The sequence below is a fragment of the Aptenodytes patagonicus genome, chromosome 6, assembly GCF_965638725.1.
Source record: "Aptenodytes patagonicus chromosome 6, bAptPat1.pri.cur, whole genome shotgun sequence".
Taxonomy (NCBI): Eukaryota; Metazoa; Chordata; class Aves; order Sphenisciformes; family Spheniscidae; genus Aptenodytes; species Aptenodytes patagonicus.
In genome coordinates, this window is record NC_134954.1 from 6,127,128 (window position 1) to 6,150,209 (window position 23,082).

At 36.8% G+C, this 23,082-nt stretch overlaps 1 protein-coding gene across 11 annotated transcripts in view; it reads right to left on the bottom strand.

The window, feature by feature from the left end:
- Positions 1-1,670: 1,670 nt before the first annotated feature.
- TRIP12 (thyroid hormone receptor interactor 12) overlaps positions 1,671-23,082 on the bottom strand; it is an 82,212-nt gene continuing 60,800 nt past the window's right edge. For 8 of the 11 annotated variants that reach the window (XM_076340943.1, XM_076340950.1, XM_076340949.1 and 5 more), the window contains 18 exons: positions 22,202-22,393; positions 21,390-21,541; positions 19,381-19,553; positions 18,857-18,930; positions 18,551-18,750; positions 17,607-17,734; positions 17,156-17,307; positions 16,551-16,693; positions 15,051-15,207; positions 13,760-13,858; positions 13,108-13,222; positions 12,249-12,403; positions 11,556-11,720; positions 10,148-10,312; positions 6,415-6,528; positions 4,486-4,580; positions 4,175-4,278; positions 1,671-3,048 (listed from right to left, as the gene is read on the bottom strand). In XM_076340943.1, the coding sequence (XP_076197058.1) occupies positions 2,852-3,048; positions 4,175-4,278; positions 4,486-4,580; positions 6,415-6,528; positions 10,148-10,312; positions 11,556-11,720; positions 12,249-12,403; positions 13,108-13,222; positions 13,760-13,858; positions 15,051-15,207; positions 16,551-16,693; positions 17,156-17,307; positions 17,607-17,734; positions 18,551-18,750; positions 18,857-18,930; positions 19,381-19,553; positions 21,390-21,541; positions 22,202-22,393 (2,580 nt within the window). In that variant the 3' untranslated portion in view covers positions 1,671-2,851. The remainder of the gene's footprint in view (positions 3,049-4,174; positions 4,279-4,485; positions 4,581-6,414; positions 6,529-10,147; positions 10,313-11,555; positions 11,721-12,248; positions 12,404-13,107; positions 13,223-13,759; positions 13,859-15,050; positions 15,208-16,550; positions 16,694-17,155; positions 17,308-17,606; positions 17,735-18,550; positions 18,751-18,856; positions 18,931-19,380; positions 19,554-21,389; positions 21,542-22,201; positions 22,394-23,082) is intronic. The other 3 variants (XM_076340951.1, XM_076340947.1, XM_076340946.1) reach the window with 1 other exon arrangement.

The window sequence follows — 23,082 nt, forward strand, 5'->3', positions numbered from 1 at the left end:
AAAAAAAGAAATCACTGCACAAGTTCAGTAGCAGCTATCAGTGCCTGGATGGCACTTCTTTCCATGCATGATTTTTTTTGCTGCTCTTATTAATTTAGGACATGAAACTCATCCAAAATAGTAACTGATGGCTGGTCTTCTCTAAAACCAGTTGAACTTACCATGTTAAAAAAAGCCTCCATTTGCAAAAAATAAGACTTCTTATTGTACCTTTTATTATACCTTATAAAGATATACAAAGCAGTTCAGTACTAAGACGACTACATGTTCTCCTGAGGGCTACACAGTCCCCAACAGGCACCTGCACACACCTACGACTGATTTTAGGGAGTTTTTCCCTTAATCCAAAGTTCCTGAAAAGGAGGAATCCCTAAGATCTTGCCCCACCCCTCCACTTGTTCTCAGGTACTCTCAGATACTACCGTTCTGTTTGTAGGCAAGTATTGCAGTCGTGCAAACTGCGACTCTTCAGTTTATTCTTAAATTTACTATCTTTACCTTTTAAGCCAGACTGCTCTTTTAATACGCTAAAAGCTGCCCTCGGTAGGAAAAAAAAGCGTCACCCAAAAGGGTTTCATTCACTTTTCAGGCCAACTGCATCCTTGGTCCGTGCTGAAAATGGCAGCCAGCACAACAAAAATCAATTGTCACCACAGGTACTCGGCTTTTTCCTTCCTTTTTAAACAGGCAACCAACAACTTATTTTCCCACTGAAACAGAGTTATACAACGGCTATATATCAAATTTGAAAACTCCTCAAAATTTCAAAGTCGATGAAAGCCAGATTCTAGAGGGAGACAACATGGGTAAAAAAATATCAATACACATGATATTTTAATACAAAATATTAGCTTTTTTCTTTTTTTTTTTTTTTTTTTTACACAAGTCAGGTTTTTTTAAAATATAGAACCTTAAAAAGTGAACAAATTGCTATCCACACACTATAAACACTTTTTTGTGCTCAGTTTGATCAAGTTATCAGAACAATTTAAACACCAGTCCATAGTTTAAACACTGCCTTGAAGTTTTATGAAAACTATGCCGCACTGTGCACTACCATTATTATATGTACAGTGTGAAGCACCTTCTTTCAGTTTTAATACGGTAGTAGAAACTGTTCAGTTATCAGGTTCTTTGTGCAAGGATTTCACATTCTACTCATGCTCGTGACAGATTCGCATTACATTTCAGTGGCACTGGTATGAGCAACCACATGTAATTCTGTGAATGTTCACTGGAAGAATGTCCATTACATGTACTGAAATACATATTCTGGAAGTACAAGTTCTTCAGCTAGATAAAAGAAAACTTGTTATTGTTAGTTTAGGGGAAATACTAGCCTGATTAGCCAGAATTTAACAATTTCTAAGCACTGAAATGAATTTTGATTTCTCAAAGTTGAATAAAAGTAAGTAACTATCACATTTTCATAGAGATGAACTATATAGCAGGTACATCTCAGGAATATTTGTAATCGCCCTTTTTTTTTGAACCCACAGAAAGAAAAAATTTCCCTCTAAGTTGGAGGTCTTAAAAGGTCTTGTTTTAGTAGTAAATCATCCGCAAGTTGCAGGCTGTTAGCCAAGTAGATTTTAGGATGATTTACTTGCATTACAGTAATTTACACAATTGAACTTTATGCATACAGTACAAAACTATGAACAAAAAGGTGAAGCAAACTTTTTTATTTATATTCAGGTAAAAACATTAACCTGATGAAGTAAATTATTGCAGATTTGAGAAATCAGCACATAAAACAGTTGGACAGAGCATTGCTTACAGGTGCTTTATCTGTGTCAAAAGACAAAGGCTGAACTGTTTGTTCCAAGCTAGCGCTGGGGGGGGTGGGGGGGAGAAAGAAAAAACTACAAAAGTAACCAGGAACTTAGATCAAGAACAAGAAAACTGTTTACTCAAACAGGGAATGAAACAACTAATTCGTCTTTTAAAAAACTTTACATCAATTCGAAATGCTCTGGCCTTACCACAATACACACTGGCCAGCCCAAGCTGTTGGACTTCAACTACATGAAAGAAATTATTCTTCCTCGCCTCTAGTAAGAGGCTTTTGCTGCCTGAATCACTGTGTAAACAGCTCTAGAGCGTCGACTGGTAAAGGCTGTTGCCATTATATCCTACCACTACAGTAAAACTATGCTATAAGAAAGGTTCTACCTAATTACAAAGGCTGAATTATATTGACAATATATATTTGATTTCAGTAAAATTTAAATTATCTTAATCAGAGAAAGAGGCATGGAGCAGTTAAATGCCCATGCTAACCAAAACATAACAATTGTTGAATGTTGCACACAAAAAGAACCAAGTGAATTGCACATCAGACAATACATGAGGATGGGTAAAATTAGAGGCAGGTGAGGGTACACAGAACTAGTCTACTAAACTAGATTCGTCAAATACATGGTGTATTTTCATTTCTGTACTTATGTACAAAAGTTGTCTTTGGAGGAAAAACTTCAGACTTAACTAGATGGATACACACAGCCCAGTATTAAACTGCACAGCGACATTTATTGTTCCAGCCTGGAAAAACATCCCTTTTTAAATTTCACACAGCAAAGCAAGTTAAAAACTTCACTCATCAAATAAATGATAATTTAAACAAGAACTTGCTAAAGAAACCTTGTCACAACAACTTTTAGGGCCTGATCACTTTAAGTCCATAGGGGCCTTTAATGAATATCAACCAAGTGTCTTTGTTTATATCTGCAAGCCGTTTTTCTACAACAAGAAGGCGTAACACGTTTCCTTGACTCAGGTGATATATTTAGAAAAGAATCATGAGTTTCTCTTTTGCTGTAACAGGCAGACATTGCATTTTTCATTGTGATCAGGAAAGATGGAATGACTGCTGCCCTTCTCTTGCAGCTATCAAGAGTTTTTCACGCATTATCTCGATAGTTGAATAGTCCGGCAATTTGAGATAGTTCACACAAGTCATTACTGAGGGCAAGAAATCATCTGGATTCTCTGTAGACTCAAATGTCTTGCGTACAATTGTCAACGGAGGATTCAAACTTCGAAAGCCTATTAATGAGAAAAGACATTCAGAATAAGGTTGTTCCTCTTGAAAACCCACAGTTAACACTGTAGACATCTAACACTGACAGACACACGCATCTCATAACTGACTTCTTAATCTGTTTTTAAAACTTTAGAATATGGCTTTATAAGGCCATATAGCAAGCTAAAAAAATACCTAAAATCCTTTCTGTAGATTAGTTTTCCAAGATGAATTAAAAAAAAAAATAAGCTAGACACATCTGCTTTTAATTGTGTTCTGTATGTGTAAAAAACCTACTCCAATCACAATATTTTTAAGAGTTTGTTGGTTTCATACACATCTTCCAATATTCTCAGAAATTATCTATGACTGTTGTACCTTATTTTTCACTCCAGCTAACGTTTTTATACTCCTAACCCTCAGTCCTGTCTGCACCACCTCTGCCCAAAAAAGCTCTAAAAATATTTTTTTTTTTTTTAAAAAAGAATCAACTCTCTCTTATAATGTCAATTCTTTAACTAGGAAAAAAAAAAACCCAAACCCCAAACAACATAAGTAATGGAACAGATGCATAAATTCTGTTTTTACTTGCAAAGCGTTCAGCTGAGAATACGGTAAAATGTGTACTCTATAATGGTCCCTAGCAAAGACAGCAAATTCCTCAGTTTTCCTCACTGCCTCTCATCTAAATTCTGAAATTCAAAAGGGGGAGAAATTAAAGTTTATCACCATGCTAGTATTGTCTCCTTTCTAGGAAAAAAAAAAAAAAAAAAAAAAGAGATTATTGTTTCCAGGTAGCAATGCATCATTTTGTTGTTGTCATAACTTAATGCATCTCTAGCCGAGGAATGCAGTAATAAGGGTTTTCAGTTTTGTTTAAGTTTTGAACTATTTTTTGCCCTCCGGTAGATTATCTGGTAACATAAACCTGGAGAGAGTCAACTGAATTAAATGTCATGAGATTAACACAAAGTTTGAGAATTCTACCTGAAGTCTACCCAGCCACTTCTGAAACTAGAAATGTCAAACAAGTATGAACCTCTAAAACACACAGGTAAGTAATTTCTTTCTACACTGAAATAATCCACTTATTCTGAAATGCATTAATACTGATTTCATATACAGCAGTATGTAATAAACAAAACCTACCTCCTACAGGCAGTCTGGGGCTACCCGTCACAAACTGAAGAAACAGTCTTTGCTGCTCGCTATCAAAGCTACTGAGAATTTCAAAGAGATACTTCACTGCTCGACTAAGGAGGGGAAAAGAGCAAGCTATTATTATTTTATTTATAGTTAAAATAATTGCGTCAGAGTCATATTCAGTGCAGTGTGAGTATTTTCAAATAAATTTCATATAATTCTTTTAGCTTGAATAACAGTATATGTAGATTATTTAAATACATATTTTTCTAGCGCCAATATTTATTTATTTTTTAACAAGACCAACACCATATTACCTGTCATGCGTATAACCGTGATCTGGCCTGCAACATTCCATTAAAGTCTTTGCATCCCAAGTGTCCGTTTTACTGCCGCACAAGAGCTGCTCCAGCTATAAAATTAAAAAACAAGGAAGGAAATTTTCCCCGTTAGAACTTGAGGTAGAACGAGTACTGTCCGTTCTGACTACTATTACAGCATTCTACTTTCTGGAATGGCTTGCTGCAAAACAACCGCAGTCACCCCAAGCAATCCTCCCAAATTCTTTGAATGCAATAGCTTCATCCCAGTGACAGCCTCATTTGCTGAAACTGCCTTTGCATACAATCCACTATCACGTAAGATGCTGAATCTGTCTCTTAGAATCTCTGTTCTCTTAGAACAGAGACAGTCCTAATAAGCAATTTACACTGGAGAAACAAAAATGCCTTAACTTTTTGGAAATCTCACAATTTTTAAAGAAATCTAGGGGAACGGGAAGCATAGAGTGTTTACACTTGCTTTTTAGAACTGAGCTCCTCTTTGAAAGACAAAAAAAAAAAAAATCAACCATTAGACAGAGATGGATCTGTCAGATAGCCGTTTTGTACTTAGATTCTTTCTATGCACTTGGGCAAGCAGAGATGACAGGCTACAGCCAAAACATTAAAAGCTTCTACAGATGTCCTTCTAGGACACACGAAGAGTCGTTAGGCCCCGATCCCAATAAAACCAGAGGTTTGACACACCTAGCTGTTCTGTTCATGAACACAAGAATTTTACACGTTCTTTATAAATAGTTTAGGAATGGTTTGTAAAAAGGTTCAAATGGCTGGATAGCTATCAGCAAGAGAACACGAGATCACACATGTATATCCTATTAAGGAAAGGATATATTATATCTCACACTACTCCTATGGCTCAGTTTTGATCAACGGTATTAGTAGATTAGCAATAGACTACTGTCCGTATTTCAAAGTCTCCAAGCAGAAGCAAGCATCAAACCATGCCAAACAACGACAAGACAGAAGAACAGCATCACATACACTACAAAACGGAGAAGTCTGGGTAAAACACTGGAGAAACTAGACTCATCTGTCATTTTTACTAGCCTTAAAATTTGTTGCAGAAAAAAAGGTTGTGGTACTCTTTGGAAGTAGTACCAACAGAGAGGCATGAAGAAGAATCACTATGAGCAGTTACAGATCTCAGCTTTAAGAGACTCTTACATTGCGAAGCACCAAGAACAAAAGAGTAACACAAAGGCTTGGCTAACACACTGCTTCAGAGCATGCTTAACATTTCTTCATGAAGTCAAGGGTGTAAGTTTATGAAGGTAAACAAATCTTTTGAAGTACAGTCTTCAAATAAACTCCCTAAAGGCAGAGTAGTAAAACATTCTCTCTTCTAGTCCAGACAACCATAATTGTGTCTCAATTCAGTCCACTTAAGAGTGCAAGAATTTTACAAGGAAACCGATATGGTGGGTGGTGAGAACAAGACAAGACCAACTATCCTTATTCTCTACCCCTTCATCTGAACCTCCTCTTAATGTCTAAAGCTTTGTTAAAGAGCTGACTACCTTTTTTTAATTGAGCATCCAGGTAGCATCCACATCTATAGCTATTAAGAGGTACTGGAATTAATTAAAGTATCCATACCAAAATAGAGAGCCTGCATATATAAGTTTAAGCGCTTTTTCCTCAGAAAAGCTGGATACACTCAATTTTAAAGAAAATGGAGCTGTTCATAATAAAAGCATCAAATAAATGACCACCAAACGTAGAAAACTTTTAACACTTAAGTATGCAATTTAAAGGACACCAAGTTTTAGTAATACGCATCAGAAATGTAATGTAATCAGACTCTGTCACAACTGCACTGCATCCAGTGCATACCTAGGTTCAGACTGTCCATGCATATAGATGTAAGGTTATAGAGGCATCAGTAAAAACAGGTTTACCAACCTCCTCAGGATAGAAGTACTGAAGATGACTGAGGGGGAAGACTGATTCAAATCCATCTCTGAATGAGTCAAACTGTCTGGCAACACCTTCATTTAGCGCCCAGAATATAACCAACTGCAGGGGGGGAAAAAAAAAAAAAAAAAAAGAAAAGTCATTTGAATAAAAGGAAGCATGGAAAGATCAGTACTGTACAAAAGACTACAGCTGCAGAAAAAAACCCTACAGAAGCCTAGCCATATGCTCACTGTAGCTGTGGCAGAGTTTGAACTTTGATTCATGGAGCCGCTCTACAGCATTGCCTCATTCTGCCTTAATTCATAAGCTCATACTGCTGCATGTGTGCGAGTGCAGTGCTGCTGCAATGCAGACAGAATTTGTTGGGTTTTTTCTTTACAACTTTCTCATGTGGTCTGTCATTGCAAATTAGCAAGAGTCATTTGGAGTTCTAACGCCCCCATATTTAGAATACCCTCAGCATGCAACTCATGCAGAGTTTAAACAACTTATTTGCCTTTATTTTTGACAAAACAAGATTAATACATGGAATTCAGAATAGCTGGTTAAACTGATCCTATTTAACAAAATATTTTAAAACAAATCTAAACATTTATTAGATATTTTTAGAAGCCTAATCTAGATGTTCTCTCTGTACACTGATATCCATTTAAAATTCAGCAACTGAAACAGAAATCCGCAGGGCATCATTGGCAGTATTACATTAGTTTCCCCCATGGAAACATATGGGTCCCTTTTCTAATATATAGTTAGAAAAAGTAACTTTAAACTTTTTGTTATATTAAGTAGCTTAATATTATAAGAATACATGTGAAAAAAAAAGAAATTAACTTCATTTCATGTTACTGGGATTTGGTAAGAATCATAAGGCAAAAGACAGTAAGACAGTAGTCTAGGCTTTTTGTGTGTGTTTTTTTGTTTTGCTTTTGTATCTGCAGTTACCCTCTCGGGATTAAATTCACCTTCCAAAGTGGACAGCACATACTGAAACAATAATCACCAGGGAGGAGGGAAGGGGACATGACACAAACAAGACCAAATTTCTTTTGAATCTCCTGCAGCTCGTATTTCTCCACAAAATTAAAAAATACATTACACATGGTAGATTGCATGCCAAGTTCAGATTCGTTTGTCAGTTAGTGCTACTGACGATTACACTTGCCTTGGCTACCCTCAACTCTAGCAGGAAATGAAGGCTGGTTGTAAAAAATGTGTTGTCAACACACAGCTACTAGTTTTTAAATGTGTTAAATGCTCTGACCTGGAATGCTGAGAAAATCTTTGAAAGATATCTAAGGATGCATCTGAATATGATTAAAAGCCTCACTGATACTGCTGGACTCCTGAAGCAAGTATTTAACCCTGTCCCAATAATTGAAGAGTTACCTGTTCCAAAAAGCTGTCAGATATGAAAGCCTATTAGGATCTGTTGATAAGCTTTCCTAAAAGAAGAGTCAGGCATTGAATTTCAGGTACGATACATACCCCTACTTTCACACGTCAGGTTGTAATACTGAAGAGCAAGCTGGTAAGCACCAGCAGCACAGAAAGCTGTTCTATTGTGTTCTGTAATGTAGAATATTCTGTGGCTATTCTAGTAGCAGAGTTGCTGACTTAGAATTGTGATTACTTTTTATGACCAGGAGTGTGTGGCAAAATTAAGCTGCACTGTATTCTTGTGGATTCAAAGAGGAGATTAAGTTGTCGGGAAAAAAAAAAAACTGTACTCCGGAAACTTCTTGTCCACAAATTTAGAACAAGCAAGTTGGCCTCTTTCTTTGTAGTACAGGGGAGAAGGGGGCGAGGCACAAGGAAGAAAGAATAAAGTCTTTCACTATACTGGTAGCTGAAGTAGTTCTACTTTCTGATAAAGGTAGCTCCTGTGGGAACCGTCCTTAGGGAAAAAAAGGGAGGTGGAGGGTGGAATGACATGACTGCAGGAGAGGCATGGAGAGTAACAGTAGGATATTCTAGCTTTATAAACTACTTTTAATGCTAATCCACACACAAGATTTTAAGGAAAATTACATTTTCAAGAGCAGGGCAGCTGACCCACAGGGAGCTGTACAGGCTAGCTGATAAATTAAATATACCATTTTAAATTGCAATTCATCATACTTGTGATACAGAGGATGCTAATTTTCTCCCTGAAATCTTTTCCGTTTCCTTGACATCAAGTCTGTAATGCTAATCACTGGGACCTAGTTTAAAGTCTCCTCTATATGGCAGGAATATAAAGACAAGGATAGAAAAACTGCACAGGTGTCCTTTAAAGAAAATAGTCTCAAAAGTTGTTTAGAAAGAAGCAGAAAGCAAGCCTTCTGTAGTGATCTGCTTTTCCTTTATAATGCCAGAGGCCTGCAATAGGACAACTACAGGACATCCAAGATGTCCGCAAGCCTTTCTCAGCATATCAGATACCTGATAAGCATTACCTAGAAGAAAAAATCTGACTGCAAACTGTACAAAAATCAGACTTGAAAGCAACCTTGCTCAGCTTTCCTTAGTAAATAGAAACTGCAAATGCTGTTTCTAACAAACTATGGTTGTTGGCATTGCCCATCTGTAAGTCTGCAAACAGCTTTATATCCAAATATGTTTAATTTTATAAGTAATTCTTGACTAGCAGAATTTGCTTTCAACAAAGAAAGATATCAGAACTGGATATGTGCATAACAGCTTGAATCTGGAAGATGAACGGCAACAGCTCAATATTCAGTTGTAAGGATTATGGAATAACTTTGCAAATTTCTCAGTTGGTATCCAGGAGCTTATATGCCCCTTACTGAATCATTTCTACCACATCAGCAGCTATGTTTCTTATCAGTGCTTGAAAATCTTAACAGCACTCAGAGTGAAATTGGCAGCAGACTAACCTGGTCAGAAAATGCATTATTTAGGAACTGGAATAATGTCTTTTTCATGATGCAATCAATCATTCTTACCTCCATCCCACTCATGACTTCATGTGATAATATTGCATTCTTCCCTCCTTCCCTCATCTCTTTTCCAGGCTGTTTTTAACCTATTCCCTTTAACGCTTTCTTATGCAGAAACAGTTTCCTACCTTTGTTCAGCAGTACCACCCTTTTGTTTTTCTAGGTTTTATGTCCCCTCTGACAAAGGAGTAAATCAATATGCAGGTGTACTGTCAACTTATGGTACTGTTTCATTCTCTGTTCCTTACCTGTTTTTTATGGGTTGGGGGGGGTGGTGGTGGTATATGTTTGTTTTTGTGGTTTTTTGGGTTTTGACTTGCAACTGAGCTGATGTTTTCTTAAGTCCTACTCCAAAAAAATTTCACTATTATTATAGCAGTTCAAATGCCACTGAGGCATGGGTGCTAAATCACTATTGCAAAAAAATTCACTATCATACGCAAATGTGGGAACATGTTAAAAGATTCTGAAAGTCCACAGCTCAAACTACGCCACTTACTACAACACTTTTTATCCAAAAAAACCCATACTTCTGACGACTTCATGATGTATAAACCAGACTTTTTTGTACTATAAAATTTTCAAGTCAGGTGCATTGACTAGGATTCAAACAGTTTTCTGTAGTAATAAACTAGTACAGAACAGAAACAATCAGTAGGAAAATTATTGCTGTGCCCCGCTTCACGAGAATGAACAGAGATATATATGGAAACAAACTACTTGGGAGCAAGGTGAGAAAGAATAAAGAAAGTTTTAGTCCTAGCTTTGCTTTTACGTACTCTGAGATACTCCTCTAAATTGTGGATGGTGACCGGTATATCTTTTCCCCCTTTTTTCAGTTCTATATTAGGGAACCCAGGAAGTGTGAAGTCCAGCCCTAGATCTTCCACTGAGCAGCCATTCATAGTCAGAGCCTCCAATGCATACTGTAGACTTTCTTTGGTCTAAAAAATTAGAAGTGAAAACCAGTGAGAACAATTCATTCACATTAACTTATCCAAAAGTTACGACTTCTAAAGCAGTTTTGACTAAGTAAACATTTCTATAAGAATATTACTATTAATACCGTTACAGTACTCCTTGCTTTCCTTCTGTATTTTTCATACATAACAGTAAACCAAGACAAACCAAATAAGCTATCTTAATGGATAAACTTGAAAGATTGTAACAGTACACTTCTTTCCCCTAGCAATTTTGGAATTACTTTAACTTCTTGCGTATTATTTATTTAGAAAATACTATTGCAAGAGAAGGAGATGAGTAATATGCTAAGGCTCTTAGGCTACGTTTTTTCCTTAGAATAGTTAATGGCATTCATATTTGGCATGCATACTGACATTTTTCAGCTTTCATCCACCAGGTTTCAGGTTTTTCAAACTCTTGTTGGGAAATTAAAAGTGGTGATCAAGGAGAGAGAGACAGTGAGGTGAAGAGGAACAAAGGCCCACAAGCTTGCAATAACTTCACTAGTAACAAAGCAGATGTATTTAAAGAGTATGAATTAGGTTATTACCACCTACCATCTATTAACATTGGATGCTAGAAAGCGAGCATGCATGCCAAAGACCTTTTACCACTACTCCGCAACAGTGAATGGTACTAGTTTTAGCTAAGAGCTGATAACCTTGAAAAATTAAGACTCTTCTGTATCTATAAAAGAACCTGTGGCTTTTATATGGCTCACACATGAAGCCAGTTTACACCAACTCTGCATACAGCTTTCAGTGGGGGAGGAAAAAACCACAAGAGGCACTCCCCTACGGAAACCTGAAAATTTTACTAAACCAACTAATAAAAAAACCCCAAGCCTTTTGAATGTTTAAAAATCAAAGATAGATTTTTTTTTCCTCTGATATTAAAGTCGGTTGGTCTTTTCAAAGTGAACCAAAAAGAGGAGTTACCTTAGGCAAACATCTTGCAGTTTTAGCCATTTCTAGCCTGCATTTAATCACACAGAAGAATCCCATAATAAATTTCTAATGTTAGAGTCTACATTACAAAAAGACTGCGTTATAATTACTAGCCAATGATTTAATAACATTAAAACTACTCCTTTTATTAGAATGAAGTCATTATCACTATTACCATCAGTATTAAGCACTATCATACACTCTCAATTACGGCTACTTCATAAAATCTAAACGTTTGTGCAGATGCACTCTTCCATTCTTAGGGTTACTTTCCCACCTGTGTTTTGTCCTGTTCAAGTCTTTTCTTTTGTCTTACAATATCTTCAAGGTGATATATTGATTTGGCTACTACTGGATCAATACTGAACAAGTCATGTGATGTCAAGGAAGTTTCCTGTCGTAACATCCATTTATAAAAAGGAAGTCCAAGAGGAAGGTCCACCTGGAAATCAAAGCTTTGTTTTGAAAAGTCTGTCTTTGTTTTGAACTGTCTTCCAAAACTATATCTTTTGCATTTTCTCTCTTGACTAGATCTAGAATACCATTTACTAATTCATAGCTCTGGCGCACACCAAGACACCATGTCTGAGCATTTTTACCTGAGAAATTTACAGTTGAGAAAACACAACTGACTGCCTAGTGCATGCACATTAGAGCAATCGGCAAGCTAGCAGCTGGAATAATAATAAGCCCCAAATGATCTTTAAAGAAGACTGGAGAGAGACTGCAACACATGGCAGGCAATGGCTTTTGGCTTTTTTCACTACGGTCTCAAAAGCCCCTGTAAAGATCTTCAATATACACTACCCTTTCCCCCTCAAAAGCTCAGCTGCATCTCTCCCCACCCCACCCAAACTGCTAGAGCTGAAAATAATTCCATGCAACTCTTAGTGCTATTTTTTCCCCAACACAGTCAGAACTAGAATTTTCATTTAACCCTTCAGAATCACATTTTCCATTTTATTCTCACCAGTCTAAAATCCATGATTGCCTTGGCCATTAGTTTTCCCAGAAAGCGGAACTTCATTTTAACCTTTGCTATGTGAGCTGGCTTGGCTGTTCTACCAAAAGGAAGCGCAAAAAGGCCCTGAAGGTTATGGATGTACTTGGTACCTTCCTGGCTTCCTGTTGACAAAGAAAGAAAAAAAAAAAAGTTCAACACACACACTGCTAGTTTCATTCCAGATGCAAGTGTGAAAGCAGCTATCAGATAACCATAGAATCATAGAATCATTGAGGTTGGAAAAGACCTCTAAGATCATCGAGTCCAACCGTCGACCCAACACCACCATGTCCACTAAACCATGTCCCTAAGCGCCTCATCTACACGTCTTTTAAATACTTCCAGGGATGGGGACTCCACCACTTCCCTGGGCAGCCTGGTCCAATGTTTCACCGCTCTTTCAGTAAAGAAATTTTTCCTTACATCCAATCTAAACCTCCCCTGGTGCAACTTGAGGCCATTTCCTTTCGTCCTGTCAGTAGTTACTTGGGAGAAGAGACCGACCCCCACCTCGCTACAACCTCCTTTCAGGGAGTTGTAGAGAGCGATGAGGTCTCCCCTCAGCCTCCTTTTCTCCAGGCTAAACAACCCCAGTTCCCTCAGCCACTCCTCATAAGACTTGTTCTCCAGACCCCTCACCATAACCTAAAGTTTCTTATAAAATTAAGAAAAAACCCACAAAGATAACCACACACTATCGTGAGGCATATTATCTGACCACAAACTGAGGTGCTCTTTCAATCAAAGCCATTCACGTAATTAAAGTCAACTTAGAATCAATTCAATATTAGATCAATATTGATAGTTTAGGTAGTAAAACGTTTACCTTTTGGATTGGCTAAAGTCACTTCTTCTCCCCTCCAAAGGCCTAAGTCTGCTCTCTGTAGTTCCTGAGATACAAGTGCATAGAACTCTAGCGTGGGGCCTAGGCCTGTGCCAACCTTAAGGGGGAGGGAGGGTGCGGGGAGAGGAGGGAGAATGAGATAAATAAATGAGTCCATTAGGTCAGTTTGAACACCAAAATCTTTACTTAGACTGAGAAATATAGTACATTATTGGCTATAAAGAAGACTGCATTGCAAAAGGCATCTAGAGAACCTAACTATGTCAACAGTTACAATAGGACTGAGACAGCTTGGAAAGACCACATATCAGAGGGAATAATAGTGGACTAAAAGTATTAACCACCTAATGATCATATTATAGAAGAAACGCACACAGCTGTTTGCTTAGAGTTAGAAAAAAGCGCTCTGCAGAATAAGACTGATTATGAAATTCAGTAGATCAGAAAGTTTCTCCTAGCAACTAAAAAAAAAATCACAACCAAGTAGATCAGGGATAATTAATAGATAAAATTTTGTGGCACCAGCAATGGGAAGGACCACAAGTCTGACCAAGTCATTCTATGAAAGTTGTAGCTTTTTTGTATTAATCTTCAGTAAAAAGGGGTTAAATTAGACTGCATTGATATTACTTACTTCATTCTCATACTGGATTTCCAACATGGCTCTTGAACTGCCTAGATCCTGCATCACAGATTCTGCCTGTTTCAACAGCTCATCTCTGTTCACAGTGCGCTACACATTAGAGAAGTTTTAAGTAGTGAAATTATGTCTGTAAGTCCCAGCTCCCAAGGCAGTTACAACAGGAAAAAAATTAGTTATGCAAGTTTTTCCACCCCATGCTAATAGTTCCACAGTTCAACAATTTGTAAGCTTATACTTTGACAAAATAATTCCTTCTTCTATATCAAAACTGACTAGAATTAAAGTGTTCGATATAAAATGAAAAATCAATGCCTTACATTTGTATCAGTATAACTAATAGGTACTACTCTTGCCAAGAATCTGGCAGTAGGACTGTAACATAGCAGAGAAGTGTTGTCATGTGATGTTACATACCTCGAACTAATATGTGGAGAAGAAAACACAGAATAAAGATGCCAAAATCCAGCAACCTAAAGGAATAACCTTATACCCTGCCCTTGCAGTAGGTTAAGTACCATCCCACCTCTAAGTAGGGAAAGTGGCAGGTTTCAAAAAACAAAACAAACACCAAGGAAAAAAAACAAACCAAAAACCAACACAACAGCACTGGGTTTCCTACATGTTGGAAGCTATACTCTAGTTGAACTAGATTCTCGTATCTCTTGTCTTTTTTCCCCAACGGTATTCAAAATCATATAGCAGATCTACACTATACAGCAAATCTTAAATTAAGATAACATCTCTCCAGACTCAAGGCAGACACCCAAGACTCCCTCAATTTAAAACAGTCACAGCTTAGTCTTCTTATGTTTTGACAGGAGGTTTAATACCCTCCCAGAATACAAGGACAATGTTTTTGTTTATTCAGGTAACACTTAAGGGTCTAAATCCTATTGCTTGAATTATTCTGAAATTCTACATAAAGAAAAACAGAGGTTTACAAGCTAATATATGGAAATATCACTAACGTAACCTAAAACTCAAAGTTCATTCTTGGAGTATCGTTTCAGAAATTACATGAAGACTCCAATTCACAATTAAGCAGGATGTGAAAGCAATGTAGCATACTCGAGCCCCTTCTGCCACCTAGTGGCAGACACCTAGAAGACATTGTGCTTTCTACTCGGGGGGCTTTTAAACGAATTAAAAACAACCCTCCCCTTCATCGGTATACTACCAAAACCTGAAGTTTTACAAATAAATCTTGCTCACAATGATATTCTTAAAGACAATATAAAAATAAACAGATCATTCCTTCCATTTTTAAACAAGATATACCTACTTTTTTCCTGTCCAGTCGCGGTGCCACTCTGCTATCCTGAGAATCTGATTGATTGATTTCTGGATTAGTATCCAGTAGTCTTTGCATGGCTCGATCACGATCAAAAGCAGTTACATAAAACAGCATTTGACGGGTATCAAATGGAAAGAAAAATGGGCTGTAAAGAGCATTGGATTAGTTAGTTGGGTTCCAACTAGCATCTGTGACTATAGTTTAGTTTAAAACACAATGGAAGTGTAGTATGCCTGAAATTAGTGCTTTATTAAACACTGTAGTGAAAGCAGCCTCCAAAGGAAGCCTTTCAGAACACACTTTAGTTTTAGTTACAATGATTACAAGCAAGAGTCTAGAGATGCAATTTAACATAAGAAGGAACCACAAGAAGTTCCAGAAACAACTTACTCTTCCAGAAAAATAACTCAAAATCCTTGAATGCCTTGGCTATGCAAAGCCTATATCAGAAAATAAGTATTCTTTTACTTGTTCACACCTGTTTTATAATTAGTAAGTCTAACTTAGATCAAAGATTTTAAGAAGGTGGCTCAAGCTCCCATATTGGGGGGGGGAGGGGGGAGAAGAATGGGAATGTGCCTACAGCAGCACCAGCATTCTGCCTTCCACCATTTTAAAAAAACACTTTAAACAATCTGTGAAAGACTACCAGAGAGACTTTTTATTTTAATTTATCAGTTCTACTATTCTTGAAGGCATGTGTACATTAACAGTGTAGTCCTCCACTGACATTTAAGTGAAAAGGCACTTTTACGGAACAAATGCTGCTACAGATGTCTGTATAAGAATAAACATTCATACTCATCATTTGTTGTCTGGAATGTTTATGAAGAAATTTAGAGATTTTATTTCAAAAATAAAAAACCAAATAGTTTCTCTAGAGCATGTATTTCCAGTCAATTGTCACCAATGTTGCTTCAATTAACATGCTTGAAAACTCCAAGAATGTCAATTCTGATTTCTCATTCTTTCAAGTGCAAGTTTTACACCTTACGCTCTGTATGAAGATACTACAAAGTACTACGAATATAGCTTTATAAAAGTTATTTATAGTATTTTATCAGTAATTATAGAAATATTTTCCTTTGTACCATATTGAATACGCTAAGATAAATGTAGTGGTATGACAAAAATGCCGTTAAGCAGTTTAACAGGAGGAAAAAAAAAATGCTCTGAATAATCAAGTACTATTATTTCAACGAGGAAGCTTCAAATTGCTTAGAAACTCCTGTACGAAGTGGTCCAAACTTTGCACCTAGACTATCCCTCCATATTTGGTTTAAACTATGCAATATAGGTGTAAACATTCATTCAAGTGTCACTATGTAACTTAGCAAGACTTCTCTGACTACATTTTACTCTCCCCCAGCATTTTCAAAAGCCTTGTAAGATACGATGCACCTGCACTGCCCAGCCAAGAGGCCTACTGAACTCAAATTAGAAATACTGAACTCAAATTAGAAATACTATATGGTAAGTCATTCATACCATGTTTTTCCAAGTTCTGTCAGCCAAGTTGGTATGTTTCCTGTCATAATTACCAAAGGATCCTGAAGCTGCCTGTTTGCTTTTGCTGTCAGTTTACTGTTGATAAACTCTGAGGTTGGAATTATCTCCTTGCAGATTGCATTCTGTGTTAAATAAAAACAACGTACTTCTAGTTAAAGAAATGCTGGAAGAAATACCAAGCCTTTGTTAAAAGTTTTTTTTATGCTTTGATTTGCTTATCATCACAAGAAAAAAAAAAACTTTCATTGTCACTTTGGCCATACAGAGTCTAAGCCATGAAAGAAAGACTGAGTAGATTTTTACTATTCATTTTCTTTTCAGGAATAACATTGCTCATTGAACTTAAGGAAGGAAAAAGCATGGAAATGTGTTTAACACACTATAGTGGAAGTACGATTGACTTTAAGAATTTATAGCCTTCATCTTAACAGAAGTTAGAGAAATAGGTAGGGGAAGATGATAGTATTTGCATTATTTTGTCTTGGTGGGGGGTGGCAGATGGGGGGAAGAAGGCTATTTTAAAGTGTTTCAGCACAGAGTTGTCTCTATCAAGTTTAAAATGATTTAAAAAGTGCTCTACTCACATCATACAAGTAATACCAGTATCGACTGATAGCATGTAAAACTCTCAAAAGAAGAATAACATCTAATGAGGGATCTTCAAATGTTATGTTTTCAGGTGGAATAGATATGAGGTAAACTTCTAGAGGATTTAATACCGAAGGGCATACACCATCTAGCAGGAAAAAAAGAGTATGTTATCAAAACAAATCAATTAGAAGTCTTAAAGATTTAACTGTAGGCTCCCAAGGAGCCTAGGTAGTATTAGTCACGGCATTCACTTAACTACAACAGTTTAGTTAGACAATTCAGTAAGTATCTTATTTTTAGTTTTAATACACACATTAACATATGCTTACTTTTCTTATACTATGCTTGCTTTAAAAGAAACACTACGGTGTCTCTAAACACTCTTCCTCCCCATCCTTTCAGAAATTTCACAAATCTAACTTATTAGCAAGGCAACACACTCACCGTGCCACAATTCATCATGCTTTTTAGAATTTCTAGGGGAGGTTTTTGTGGGAGCAGTTTGGGCTCTTCCTCTTTTACCGCCAACACAGTCCTTATTACCATCTTCATCCTCTCGCACGGGTTTGTACCTAAAAAGTAATTAAAAGTTAAAAACGTGTTTGTGAAATACTAACTTACATGGAAACAAAAGCAGTTATAAAAGCGTTAGTTCTTTGATTACCAGGATTTTACTTGAATAACAGTTAAAAGCAGAAAGACAAGAACAATGCATTTGGATATGATCCAGCCTTTGAAGCTAGGCCCTCAGAAGCAATGTATGTCATGGGGGAGAAAAAAAGGGGACCCTCCGGCTCCATGAACTGGAAGAAGAGAAGCAGAAGGTATAGACAAAAAAACCAAAGTGGTTTTGGGTTTGTTTGGTTTTTGTTGGGTTTTTTGGGGTGGTTTTTTTTTTTTTTTTGCTTTTGCATAATACATTTAAATATTAGAAAGAAAAAGACACTGCTGAACGTTAGAATGTTTGGCACAGTCATAGGTCAATACTGCTCCTTGTGAAGTATGGCCAGAGAATACATATACCTGCACAGCAATCAACTATAAAAACCGGTATGAAGTTGAGCATTATTTGTAGACCGCAGACACATTCGCTATTGTTTGTGGTTAGTTACCCAACACTAAGAATGATTTCCCTCCATCTAGCAGGTGTCATTTAAGATTTCCCATTTCTTGTTCATCAGCTTCACTCATGAGCTAGAAAGAACATTAGTAGCTGACAATGAATTCTTACTAAGATTTAAGTATTTCAAGCACATCAGGAAAAACGAAGCTTTACAGTTTGGGGCGGCCAGGGGGGGCGGGGGGAGACAGCTATATTCCAATTTTTTTTATGTATATACATCTAAGAAACTGAAGAAGTTGTCCCCTGATTTCTCTAGCCGACTTACCAAATGGTATGCGTTTTTGTCCAAATCCCAGCTCTTCCTAATGGGTTGCTTTCATCATCTGTAGACTCCCTCTCCTCCTCAGCTTGCAAACTGTACTGCCTCACTGCTTGATATACCGTCATATTGTATGGCAGCAAGTGATCTCCAATGTAAAATTGCAGTCTGTGTCTCACATTCCCTGAATTTAAGAATTGAGCAGCCTGAACAAAACAAAAAAGCCACACAAGTTAGGAAACTTGTTGCTAGCTTTTCTTTAAGCCTCTCCCCACCCTGTTCACTCCCCTTACCCCCAGAGCAAAAGCTTACCAAAGATTCATCTATTTCTTCATCTGACCCATCATCATCACTATCCTCATCATCTTCTCTAACTCTTCCATAGCCTGAGGAAAGAGAGGAGAAAGACATCCTCGTTTGTTTTTACACAAAATGTAGCAATGCTTTTGTACTCTGACTTTTATAAACTCCACCGTTTAAAACGGTTCCAAAATACATCAGTTAAAGAAGTGAGGTTCAGACATGTTAGAATAAATTTCAGTATCAACATCTGGCATCAAAAATGCCAAGTTACAGCCAATCTGACAGTCAACTAGATTATACTTCTGTTAGTATTTAGACTGAACTGTTTACAACAGGAAGAAGTTTGTCCCAGAAAAGAGGAGATTCTCTGCAGCCTTAGTCTCCTCCCCTGTGAGCAAGATACACTTATAGGTACCCTCCCATCTGTCTCCAGTATAATCCTCACAGGTTTTTACAGACTCCACACTACTGACAGTAATGACTATCCCAAGAAGCAAGACACATGTGACTGTGTAATATATATATATATATACCTCTAACTACAAGGTATCTTTCAATGGCTTGTACCAAAGCCAGAGGATCAATCTTCACAGGTCCACCTTTCCACTGTTTCACATTAGCACAGTCTGGATGTCTTTGCAGTTGGCATTTTAATTGATGTGTATTGAAGAATTTTAAAGCTTGGGATCCTCTGTTAAGAGAAAAACTCAAAATAATTTGTGAAAAAAGTTGCTACACAAAGAATCTAATAACCATAATTGCATTAAAAAATGCATTAAAATAGGCTTATACATGCATTTACAAATTCACTTGTTCAGAGTATTATTTCTCAGCCTATTTCTCTAAAAATAAGCTATTAAGATTTGGATAAACAGATTAAAAATTTTATTCTACAAGAATACCAGAATCCAAAGTTGGACAAAATCTGATTTCCAATGGAAGCTACGTGGATTAAGAGAAAGTCCAGTCTGAGATCTGATTACAATATGGCCTATACTGACCATCTTTGAGGTCTGAAGTTGTTCAGTGGTCAGCTGATGCCACATGAGATTTAGAGCTGTGTTTACCTGCAGTGCAATAAGGATCAGAATTGGGGGTGGAAAATGCAAGTATCCATTCATATGTTTTTTAATAAGGACCTAAAGAGACAACCTGAAAGCTCCTCTGTTTTTCCTTACCAAGTATAGTTAATATACATGTTCCATCTCGCCAAACTATCAATACTCAAGCTAGCTGTTCTTACACGCAAACCTCTTATCTTGGGCTGCTTCTACTTCCAGGTGCTAGTGAAAGACTGCCAAATCTTAATGCCTCAAAATCCTCATTGACATAATCCACAGTAAGACTAGCAGTTAAACAATGCTGCAGTAGTCTGACTTCCCATGTTTAATTTTCTATCAAAAAGAATAGCAGAATTTTGCTTCTATGATTAGCAGCTTTATATCTTTTGTAGTTATCCCACTTTTTACAGAAGTAGTGCATATTAGGAAGCGTTGTAAGATTACAGAGCACATACTATTTGCAAAAGCCAGTATCAAGACAATTAATTCCTTCAAGTATTAGAAATCTGTGTATTGCATTCATTCCCATGGATTTTAACAGTTTCACAAAACCAAGTACTGAATTTTAATGTAAGTTAGATTCACGCTATAGCGTGAGGCTCTAATACATCTACTATAATGGATGTTGACATTTTGTCACAATTCGTGACAAAAAAATCCACACTATCTTACTACCCAAGAGACAGAAGATTTTGGCATTTCAAACTTTAAAGAATAGTTTTCAAAAATTCATTTTCAATGCTCCTTCCGTCCTAATTTCTACATAGTCACAAGAATATGTCTGTAATCAAATTGAGCTTTTAGACAGCACCACAAAATGCATAAGTTTTGAAAGTAACTTATACTGAAATAAGACTTACTAACTGCTATACACCAAATGAAAAAGTGTTGATTATTAAAGAAAAGTACAGAAAAGAAATTGTAGAAATAGGCCTTCAGTCACTCAAATTTGTTATTTAAAATGCAAATAACAAGTTGGATTCCAAATTTAATCTATCTTAAGACACAGGCCAGGTCTACAGTTATTTTAAATTATGTTGACAGCCAACTGTTATCACCCAACCCATTATCATCCTAGAGAGCAGAACCTATCTGAATAACAAAGTTTAGCGCTGTAATACAAACTCTCAGCAGTTTAATTCACTAAAAAATACCAGTGTCTCATGAATAAATAGATGATTTCTTTCCAGTGTTTGTTACATGGGGACAAGGAAGACATTTGAATTTTTAAAGCTTAAATTTAGAGATGGCATTTAAAATTACACATCCATCCCCAATCTAAGTGAGAGAAGTTTCAAGATGGTAAGCAAACATTTGGTTAAATATTCAATCTTCCACTGAATAAAAAAGCCAACTGTGTAATTGCTTTTGTCTTTAATAGGGTCAGAAGTTTCCATTACCTCTTGGAACTTTTAGCATTGAAAAAAGTTTTGGAAAACAAAAGCTTCCAACAAAACTGTTACCTGAGCATTAATCCTTACCTGCTCCCTGTTCCATTTCCACTAGGGAAGTCATGCACTTTGACAGGAAACTGTTCCATCTGACTGAGGCAATTGTTCATTTTATGGACTAACGCCAACAAAGGTGCATTTTCTAATGGCTCTAATCTTCCAAGGGGTTCTTCTCCAGGAAGCTGAAATATATTCTGGTCTTTTAATTATGTGCTTGAATTAATCCATCTTAAACAATTTATACCACAAGTTGTTTGAAAAAAAGAAAAAACTCAACTAGATGACACATAACAAGTTTATGAAAGACCTGTTTCAAAGAACGCACTTTTCTCTCCTGGTTTCAACTGAATAGCCCTACAGACTTTAGGCATTCACCCTTAACCATGAGCAGTAAGCTTCACAGAAGCTGTAGTTATCTACTTTCCTCTCTTCCACTTTAAATATCTTCCTTTAAAAACAGGACAATCTAGTTTCTTGCAGTCTTTAGGACTAAAGAGAGCAAGTGATAAGATTACTATCCAAATTCTTTCTATATCAACTTCTTAAAAGTCAGGAACAACTTTTAAGTTGTTCAAGACTCAGACAATTGGCCATTTTGGAATCACTTTCCACTGTTGTGGGGAATTTTCTATAATTACAGGGTATTCTAAAAAGTTTATGACCTGTAAATACATAGAACCATGTGAAAGTTGTAGTGTTATACAGCTTAGGCATAAACAAAACATTCCTTCCGTACTCATCTTTAAGTCAAGGTCATTGCTGAACCTTCTCAGATGGTCAGATAAGTACAATTTGAGAGAAAGACAACTAAGAATGACAAAACAATAAACAAGAAAACTTACTGGAGAAGAAAAAAATACATGAAGAAATCTTTTCAATCTGATATCTCTGCTTACAGCATCTTTCTCACTTTTAGATGTCAAATAAAGCAGCAGTTGTTTAACAAACCCACTATGCTGGATTTCAAAGGAGGAAACGTCAGACTCCGAGACAATGCTACGGATTTCTACAAGGCACTCTGTTCCACCATCCACCTGAAGAATATGAAAGTAGTATTTTACTACCCAGGTATTATAAGGGCTTAAGAAATACTGTTTTTCCTCCTATTGCACGGAACAGCTCTAAAGGGAAAGGAAAAAAAAAAAAGGGGGGGGGGGGGGGAAGTCTGGAGTGTATAGTACTCAATACAAGCAATGACAGGGCAAATAATCTGAGGATAAGTAATTTCTCTATTCAAGGGGAGACATTACAGGCAACATCTACATTTTCCCTGTTTTAAGAGAAATGCAAGGTCCCATTTCTGTCTCATGCAACGTAAAGATGAGCTCCAAACAGAAAGTTTTGGGGTTTTGTTTGGTTTTTTTTTTTTTTTTTAAAAAACCCTCAGATTGGTATATAATTTTACATGACATCTGTGTGCGAGAAAGGAGAAGGGAAAGTTTCATATTTTAATGATTGCTTAGATCAAAGCACAGAATGTAAAACTCAGCTGTTTAGCTACTTTAGAAGTTACAGGTTTAGACTATCTATCAAGGATCACAACTGTCTGAGAAGCAAGGCTCAAGTTCTTGAGATGCTAGTAGATTTAGCCCAATCTGTATTTCTTCTATCCTTTCAACAAAATGCTACCTCCCTCTCTTGTCCTCCCGCAACCCCCAAAGTTTGTTACAAACTGTGTTCTTCTCCAGGTATAAAGTCAATCCCTCACACTTAACTAAATTCT